Source organism: Penaeus japonicus, unplaced genomic scaffold, assembly GCF_977035675.1.
Source record: "Penaeus japonicus unplaced genomic scaffold, GWHDUDI00000001_assembly GWHDUDI00000018, whole genome shotgun sequence".
Lineage (NCBI taxonomy): Eukaryota > Metazoa > Arthropoda > Malacostraca > Decapoda > Penaeidae > Penaeus > Penaeus japonicus.
In genome coordinates this window covers 28784089-28794075 of record NW_028234420.1, presented here as the reverse complement: position 1 = coordinate 28794075, position 9987 = coordinate 28784089, and the positions used below count along the sequence as shown (strand labels likewise).

Sequence of the window (9987 nt, the reverse complement as noted above, 5' to 3'; positions counted from 1 at the left end):
ATATATTAATTTTAGAAAAGGGAAATTGAAAAATATTCTCTTTAGAAATCCATTCTCTTTTTCTCTTTTTTTCTCGTCAATCCTATCACATCGAAGACCACATTTTAAAACTCCGGCCTCTAAGGTATATAAATGCATGGCAAGTAAACAGCACGACATGAGAACTTAGAAATCGTACCAAACCTATATCATCCTTAATAGTTATTCTACTAACCATCAGATTAATCTCACAATACCTCTCCATAGAGTCACACCTGAAACCAGAAAAAAATAGTTAAAATACTTAATATATCGATTTCCTTTCATTAACAGGCTACTGCAGTCTTAGCAGGCTGGGAAGAGGAACTGGATACAGTCTTAGCCAGACTGACTGACGCTGCATTTGCAAGTGCGAGTCACGAGAGTCTGCAGACTCTACTTCCTCTTCTACAGGCTGACGGTTCTTTTTCGGATTTGAAGGTACGAGCGTAAATGTTTTTTTTTGTGCTTCATAATACGTGCTTATTTTTTTTCCTTTTTTCTTTTAGGTTTGATTGTAATAATTCTTGTATTATACTGAAAATCGTTATTACTATGCTGTCTATCATTATCAGTATTACTATCATCATTATCATTTCTGTCATATGATTAATACTATGAGGATCATTGTCATCATTATCCTTAACAATATCAAATTTACTTTCATTGCTATCATTATCATCAACATATTTTATTACCATTACCATCATCATTGCTACCATTATCATTACTACCATCACTACTACCACTATCATTAGTATCATCACGATTTCACTCATGTATCACTTATGTATCTTTTTGAAACTCCAGTACGGCCAAGATGGATCCAACGCCTTCCGGACACATGGGAGGAGACAGAGTGCTCTTATGTATCACCATGTCAACGGTGATGATTTGACACCTGAAGTCCTCTCTTCTTTCTATTACATCACCTATGATGCTCCGGATAACCCAGGTGATGTGATGATGGTGGTGGTGATGGTGGTGGTGGTGATGGTAGGGGGGGAGGGATAAGGGGTGATAGTAAGGGGGTGGGGGTAACACATATATATATGTAAATAGATAGATGTATACATAAACATATACATATAATTACAACAGAGTAAATGAAGCATTACACCAGTAACTCACAAGATCCACACAAAAAAGAAACAGGCAACTCATGCAACTCCTCTGCAACTTTTTTTTTCTGCTGCAGATACCAACTGGTGGGGTCACGTGATCGGGGTCCCCATAGTGATGTGGGAGGGGGTCACGCTAGCAAGGGGTCTCCTCAGTCAAGAGCTCATGACGGACTTTCTGGACAGGTGAGCATGACTTCAGTAGGAAGTAGTTTTATATGTATGTGCATCTACACACACACACACACACACACACACACACATATATATATAGAGAGAGAGAGAAGTGTGTCTGTGTATGTATATGTATATGTATGTATGTGTGTGTGTATGTGTGTGTGCACATATGCATATGTATATATATATATATATATATATATATATATATATATATATATATACATACATACATACTGACATATGTATATGTATATATATATATATATGTATATATACATACATATATATATATATATGCATATACATATATATGTATGAATATATACATACATACATATATATATATATATATATATATATATATGCATATATATATATATATATATATATATATATATATATGTATGAATATATGTATATATGTATATATATATATATATATATATATATATATATATATATATATATATATATATATGTATATATAGTGATAGAGAGAGAGAGAGAAATGGGAGTATAATACATACGTAGGATATATAGATATGCATCTATATACACACTCAGCTTCGCACTTATTGCCAAAAATCCTCTCATCTAAGATACTGGGTCAACACGCCAGCAGGACCTGTGTGGAATACTGAAGATCACTCTGACACCATGTCAGGTTAGCTGCCGGGATTGTTTTTAAGTCTTATTGTTTTTTTTCTTTCTTTTTGTGTGTTACTTAGTGTTACTTAGTGTTGCTATTTCATGCAGTGACTAGTGATGATATTGGCTCTCGCCTTCTCTCTTCTTTCCATCCTTTCACTTTCTCTCCTCTATCTTCTCTTCATCTTCCTTGCTTCCCTCTCCCCTCCCCCTCTTCCTCTCTTTCTCTCCCTCTCTCATCGCCATAATCTAAACCCTTCGCTTCCAAAAAGGTGGAAGCAATACTACCCAAAATTGGAGGTCTCATGAGAGGGTTTCCTTCTCTCCCTTTCTTCTCCCTCCGTTGCTCTCTGGCTCTCAAATGTCTCCCTTTCTTCTCCCTGCTTTACTCCTTAACCTTTCTCTATCCCTCCCTTCTTGCTCCTTTGTGGTCTCTTCTCTCTCTTCTTCTCCCTCCTTTACTCTTTCCCCTCTCTCTCTTCTTCTCCCTCTTTTACTCTCTCTCTACCTCTCCCCTTCCTCTCCTCCTTCTCTCTATCTAATAATTCTACTACCAACCAAGGTGGAAATTTCGGTCCACGGGCGATGCTGGCGGAAGTCGAAGGTCTTCTGAGAGGAACCTACTCGGGAGTCCACATGGAGGTACAAGAAGCCATGTACCGTGAACTGGCTCAGAGGCAGCCCTTCGGTGGTAATGGACTGAGGTAAGAATGCTTAGTTATTTGATGTGGCTGCCTTTTGCTAGTGGGTATTCTGCCTCTGCCCTCTCTCTGCCTTTCTCTCTGTCTCTGCCTCTATCTCTCTTTTCTGTCTCTCTCTCTCTTTCTCTCTCCCTTTCTCTCTCTCTCTCCCTTTCTCTCTTTCTGTCTCTGCCTCTCTCTCTCTCTCTCCCCTTTTCTCTCTTTCTCTTCCTTCTCTCTCTCTCTCACCCTCCCTCCCTCCCTCCCCCCTCTCTCTCCCTGCATTACACACGATATCTTCTTCTCGTATGTGTTCCATGCCCCTTGGTACTTGGTATTCACCAATTATCATTACTGATGTTGAATTGTTGATTTTCGTATCAAAGTTCATATAGATTATATCAATTGTCATCAGTTATCCTAAATATTTAGTTCGGGCTTATTTGTGTTGATGATTTTGATAGTATATTCCATCGCTCATATTCTGATTCATATCAACATTTAACTGAGTTTTTTTAATACATTTTAATCAGTATTATAACTTAAAACCAAAATATTGCTATAATACATCATATCAATACAAATAATTGATACAATATCCACATTCACTCACAATTACCTTGTAGATCTAAAATTTGAAATATTTGTTAATGTATATCTTTTAAACTACTTTTTTTTTTCTTCTTTTTTTTTTTACTTTATATATACCCACTATTCGACCAATTTCCAACACAAATAAACATTAATGCTTCTCCATTAAGTGTCGATTCCGAAACACAGTATATTTACAATACAGGCTTATAAGGCCCCACGAAGGGAATTCTATAGCAACTCATACTGAACAAGAAGTGCGTTACCTTTCGCAGACCAGACGGCTGTCTACATCAACACAACATACAAGGTGATCACGCCACTCACCACGGGTACCTCGACCACACTCTCTCCAATATCTATAACACTGGCTACGGGAGAGAACTGCTGAGGGTATGTTTATGATTGAAGTGTTGGTGGTCATGCGAATCGACAAGGAGCTGAGGCTTAAGTGTTTGCAAATCGCCTGTTTGCAAATCTCTTGAATTGGTAGTTATTTCTGGCGAGTGGTGTTGATGGTTGAGTCGTCGGTTTATCTATGATCATTTTCGAAATTATTAGTATCTGTTTTTGTCTAGTGATTTAGAGTTTGATGGACGCATTAGAAGTATCTATCATTTATGGTATGTGTCTGATGATTAAGCTCTAACTTAAGATAGGAGTTCAATAGAACACAGTAAGATCGATGATGAATTAAGCTACAGAACTCGTTCTAGTATAACAAGTTCCTATAGTTTTAACTTTTTTCTACCGCTAAGTTCGAAGTCATTCTTACCTAGTTCTAGCGTGGACAAAGTTCATTGCAACAACTGTAAAAAAAAGGTGTGAATGAGACTGAATAACTTCACCGAGCAATGTATTTGACTCGTTTAAAATTACATCTATATATCATACAGAAATACATGAAAACATTCGAAACGTATGAAATGCCTCTTCCTGTGCTGTGAGGTTACCCAGGCCCATTCCTACCTTATCCTAGCAGTTCTAACGTGTTCCCGTGTTTATACCCATGCCATATAGTACGCGTCGAACCTCCTGACTTGGTACACGGGGACGAGCATGGACTTCGAGGACGACACCATTGAGGGAATGTTTGCGGCGTATCTCGAGTGTCAGCAGTGGCTGTTTCGAGGGCACACTTCTGAACCTACCACTTGCGGAAGGCATCTCACAGATGGTAAGTGGCTAGAGAGGGAAGGGGAGAGGGGGAAGGGGAGGAGGGGGGAAGAGGGAAGAAGAGGGGGAGGAGGGGGGAAGAGGGGGAGGGGAGGAGGGGGGAAGAGGGGGAGGGGGGAAGAGGAGGAGGGGGAGGAGGAAGGCTGGGTGAGAGGGAAGGGGATGGGAGGGTTAGAGTGAGGGTGAGAGTAAGAGTGAGGGGGAAAGGGAGAGAAAGGAAGCGGTGAGGTGAGATGACAATAAATGAGTGATCGTAGAAGAAAGAGTGAGTGAGAGTAAACCAGTGAAGAGTATGTACATAAGTGTATATACATAAATATGTACATCTGTGTGTACATCCCATGTGAAATAAAGAAACAAAACTGTAATATCATAAGTTATCTTAATGCTGAAATAACTAAAAATAAAAGAAAAACAGGGAGTCTGACCACACTTTACGGCACAAGAGGGGCTGTTCGAGACACGGGGAACAACCTGAAGAAGCTCGGCCGGCATCTTGAAGAAGTGGAGTCTGTTCTTCACCGATATAACAACGTTCTCCCTGATACTGAACATGCTCTGGTCGGGAACAAGTTCTTCTTTAAGTGAGTGAAGGAAACTAAGAAAACTTTTTTTCTCTTGATATTTGTAACTTTTAGAATTATATATTTTTGTGCATAAAGGAATATATAAGAGTTTACAAAATTATGTAAAAGTATACAAAACATATGTGAAATAATAATAATGTTATTTCTAAGTATTGTTCTGCAATCAGGGATTCTCGTATGTCAGTGATTCTTGTATATATGCAAATCTGCAATGCATACATGAAAATATATAAAGATATATACATACCACATACGAAAGTAATAACCATGTTTTTTTTTCTTTAAGTACTACTCTTTCACCATCTACTGTCCTTCCCTTTCACATGTACCCTCTCACAAACACCACTGTTACACACCACCATAGCTCGGACCTCACTGTACACCAGCGCCGAGAGTACATGGCCAGCGTGCGGATTCTGTCCAACCGCACGACGCGACCCGAGACTTGGCCTCCGTCTCAGAACGGCGACGGCTATTTCCAGGTTGTATTGCGGTCGCGTTGGGTTCTGGATGTGGAGGTGGTCTGTGTGTGTGGGTGTCAATGCAATTATGTGTAGAGGTGATGGTGATGTTGATTGTGATATTGATTATGATGATGATGATCATGATGTTGGTGATTATGATAATGATGATGATAACAATAGCAATTGTAATATTAATGATAATAAAGATGATGGTAATGGTAAGGATAAAGATAACGCCAACGATGATAGTGATGATAATGATAATAATGACGATGATAAATGATAATGACAAATATAACAATAATGGTGATAATACCCATGACGATGATAATGATAGCGATAATGGAAATATAAAGAGATATCCCCCTTTTTATATTAGTGTCTATCCAACTTTATGGCTATACCTTGTGTGTATATGTCGTCTTGATATGGATATTAATACGCAAATCTGATACTATGTAAAGTTACAAAGAAAGGGTGATATTCTTTTATCCACAGATTCCATTGTCTTAGTCTAACGATTTACCAGGAACTGTATTTCTATACTAAAAAAAAAAAATAATTATAATCCATCTTTTTCATACACTCACTTGTTCTATTCACACAATTTATTCATTATCTCAGGAAGAACTAATTTCAATCTCGTCTTGGATCTATCTTCACAGGGCGACGGGTTCCTGACAGTGCTTGTCGATGGCGAAGAATATGGAAAACCAAAGACCGAAGTGTTTCTTGTTTATGACTGGGCGAAGGTTCCCGGTGTTACTAATATCTATACTACTGATATTCCACAGGTATACTGATGTTGTTATGTAGGGATTATGTTGTCTGAGAGGTATGATAACTGTATAGATTTACGTGCTATAGGTGTGTGTATGGATTGTGTGTGTGTGTGTGTGTGTGTGTGTGTGTGTGTGTGTGTGTGTGTGTGTGTGTGTGTGTGTGTGTGTGTGTGTGTGTGTGTGTGTGTGTGTGTGAATTTGTTGTTTCACTGGAGGCGACATTCTACAGGTGTGTATGTTGTGTTTGTAGTATTTCTTATTTGATAGGTGACATCCTGCAAGTCTTATGCTTTCTACTTTTAATCATTATTGTTTTTTTTTATCAATTTAGTTTATGAGAAAAAGAAACATGACCTAACCTCAGCATCCCACGCATTCCCAGTACCGCACCGGAGTGTATTGGTCAGAAAGGTTCTTCAACAACGTGACCTTCAGTGGGGGCGTGTCTGACGGTCTGATGGGCGCCGTTGCCATGGTTACCAATCGTCCTCATGAGCCATTACGTCATCTTAAGTCCTGGTTCTTCTTCGATGACGTCATAGTGGCTCTCGGCTCTGACATCTCTTTGGGGGGAGAGGATGTCACAGGGGAGAGTGTTGTCACTACGTTGGCACAGGTAAGTTTGGCATCTTGCACCAGAGGGCTTTAATCATTGAGTTGTGAGAGTCGCAAATAAATAGTAAAGTGATTTAGAGTCAAATCACGTTGCATTTTGCAATGGATAAACCAAATGGTCGAAACTCTAGGTGATGTTAAATGCAACCAAGAAATACAATTGAATTATATAACTAGGATCTGCCATGCTCGTGAAAAAATTGTCAGACTGTTAAACAACCAAACGATAAAAAAAAACAGGTAACAGACAAAACTAAATGATAAAAAAAAAAAAAATATATAAAAAACAACAACAGACAGAGACGCAAGATCTACATCATGCACTCCTATGCATTCCCACCTCCCACAGCTGGTTTACGACGGGTCCTTCGCAATAGGGACAGCAAGCGGGGAGGAAGTGACACCTAGTTGGGGAAGCCACGAGGAAGAGCAACCCATTTGGCTACACCATCGAAATATTAGCTATGTTTTCTTAAATGGGGACGAGAGGCTGTCTATATTGGCAGACACGCGAACACATGGATCTGATGAGATTGATTTGTTTACGTTAGTATTTTGTTTTCTGTTTTGTTCTGTTTTGTTTTGTTTTGTGGAGTTTTATTCGTCAGTTCTGTTTTCATTTTGGTGTCGTTTTGTATTTTCATTTTTAAGGTTGGCGTTAATGATTATATGGTAGATCTCTAATTTTTGTTTGTATACATGTTATAACATCTTTTATTTATACGCTAATCCTTGTTGTTTTATGTCTATATTTTTCTCACACGTTTAAAATTTCGGCTTTACATTTATTTTCCCCACATTTAAGCCTCGGATATTTCTACCTTTATAGCTTCATACATTTTCCAGACATTCCAACTCTCCATCTATTTTCTCTATCCTCCACTGCATAAAACTCGCATTGTCATCACCACCACCAGAAATTTCTATCACCACCATCATCATCGTTACCGCTAGAAATTCCTATCATCACCATCATCACCGCTATCACTAGGAATACCTATCACCATCATCATCGCTACCTTGAAAATTCCATCAGTACCACCACCATCATCACCACCACCACCATCACTATCACCACCATCACCACCGTAAAACTCCCACCACCACCACCAGTGCCTGGCTGGACCACGGCACATCCCCTGAGGGTGCCAGCCACGCCTACGCCGTCCTTCCCGCCGCTGACATCGGAAAGACGAGGGACTTCGCCGCAGCTCCTGACGTCGAGGTCCTCTCCCAGACGTCCTCTCTGCACGTCGTCTGTCATCGGACGTCGAAGGTAACGTGGGGTTGGGTGACGTCAGGTGGTGTGAGTATGTGTGTGTGTGTGCGTGTGTGTGTGAGGTTGGATGGTTCGGTGACGTCTTGTGAGGTGGTGTATGTGTGTGTGTGCGTGTGTGTGTGTGTGTGTGTGTGTGTGTGTGTGTGTGTGTGTGTGTGTGTGTGTGTGTGTGTGTGTGTGTGTGTGTGTGTGTGTGTGTGCGTGCGTGAGGTTAGATGGTTCGGTGACGTCTTGTGAGGAGGTGTGTGTGTGCGTGTGTGTGTATGTGTGTGTGTGTGTGCGTGTGTGCGTGTGAGTGTGAGGTTGGATTGCTGGGTGACGTCTTGTGAGATGGGTGTGTGTGTGAGAGATTGGACGGGTGAGATGGATGAGTGTGTGAGGTTAGATGGTTGGATGATGTCTTGTGAGATGGTTGTGCGTGTATGAGGTTTGATGGTTGAGTGAGTGTGTGTGAGGTTGGATGTTTGAGTGACGTCAGGTGAGACGTGTACATGTGTGTAGGAGATTGTATGGTTGACTGACGTCATGCAAAATGTATGTGTATGAGGTTGGATGAGTGGGAGGGGTGAAGTGTGAAGGTGTATGGTAGGATAAGGTCGTGTGAGATGAGTGTTAAAATGAATGACTCATGTGGTTCATACTTAATCAGTATTATTCGGGAGAGAAAATGGATGAGTAAGATGAGATAGACAATTGTGGATAGTTTAATTGCATCGAAAAGGGGGGGGGGGGGTTAAGGAAAAGAAAGACTTTAGATAAGAATGAATAATCATCGTAATTCAAGTCATTCAGCCTTATTCAATGTAGAAGAGGTGTGAGTGATAATGGATAATTAATGTGAGATAATAGCGTTGAGTGATTATAGTGTTGTGTAATAATGAATGGTCTTTGCAATGTGGATTATTCACTGATTATTCACTCACCCTCACACATTGTAGGAAAAACAATGAGTGATAGTGAGTGATTAGTGAATAGGATGAATAATTATCTAGTTGAAGTAAATCTTACAGAACTGAAAATAAGAATAAAGTTAACCATTGTATAAAATGGTGGTTTCTGTAATTCACTGGAGGGAAAGGTGATAGTGATACGTGAATAATGTATGAATCGAGGGTGAATCATGAGTGTAATTCATGTCAGTAAGAAAATGAGACGGAATATTTAGGAAAATGAATATTCCTAATTTGAGAAAAAAAAAGATTAAGAATAGTTACCATAATTAGTATGTTTCCATAGAGCAAATGGTAAATATTCAGAACAGTGCCATGTCACGGCAATATTGGCACAGATGGATTCCGCTCATCCTCTACTGTTTGCATATAGGCCTATAGGAAATAATGTGCGGAAATCTATCAGTACCAGTGCTGTCGGGTTTATCTATCCAGCATTATTCTGAATATTCATCTAATATATATATATATAGCAACACCAAAACTACCATAACTTAAGATCAAACTTCAAAAACCAGACACTCGGCGCTGTGTTCGTGAAGGCCGGCGCGACGGGAGCTTCCTCGTGCGGAGACTCCGGCAAGCTCTCGCTCCTCGTCGACGCGCCCTGCCTCGCCCTCGTCAGCGTCAGCAACGAGTCCGCTGACGCCGCTGAGCTGTCCGTGAGCCTGGCTGACCCCCAGCAGATGTATGACGTCATTCGGATCAAAGTGACGTTTGATGGGCGGGAGGCAGAGCACACCGTCCAGATGCCTCCTGTGCCTAAGAGGGGGTCCAGTATCACCATTGATGTTACTGTCTAATGTTGCTGTTGTTTCTTATCTTTGAGGATAAAATATGTTTGTATTCTTTGGAAGGGATAGTGTTCAGGTACATTAGATAAATTAAAGCAATTA

At 40.1% G+C, this 9987-nt stretch overlaps 1 protein-coding gene across 1 annotated transcript in view; it reads left to right on the top strand.

Annotated features, from left to right (window-relative positions):
• Window positions 1-9987, top strand: part of LOC122249225 (uncharacterized) — a 10861-nt gene extending 874 nt beyond the window's left edge. The window contains exons 2-15 of the mRNA XM_043009920.2: window positions 313-459; window positions 829-973; window positions 1217-1325; window positions 1919-1983; window positions 2530-2671; window positions 3514-3631; window positions 4259-4415; window positions 4833-4998; window positions 5366-5483; window positions 6131-6259; window positions 6630-6863; window positions 7212-7408; window positions 7976-8138; window positions 9610-9987. Coding sequence (XP_042865854.2) covers window positions 313-459; window positions 829-973; window positions 1217-1325; window positions 1919-1983; window positions 2530-2671; window positions 3514-3631; window positions 4259-4415; window positions 4833-4998; window positions 5366-5483; window positions 6131-6259; window positions 6630-6863; window positions 7212-7408; window positions 7976-8138; window positions 9610-9894 — 2175 coding nt within the window. The 3' untranslated portion in view covers window positions 9895-9987. The remainder of the gene's footprint in view (window positions 1-312; window positions 460-828; window positions 974-1216; window positions 1326-1918; window positions 1984-2529; window positions 2672-3513; window positions 3632-4258; window positions 4416-4832; window positions 4999-5365; window positions 5484-6130; window positions 6260-6629; window positions 6864-7211; window positions 7409-7975; window positions 8139-9609) is intronic.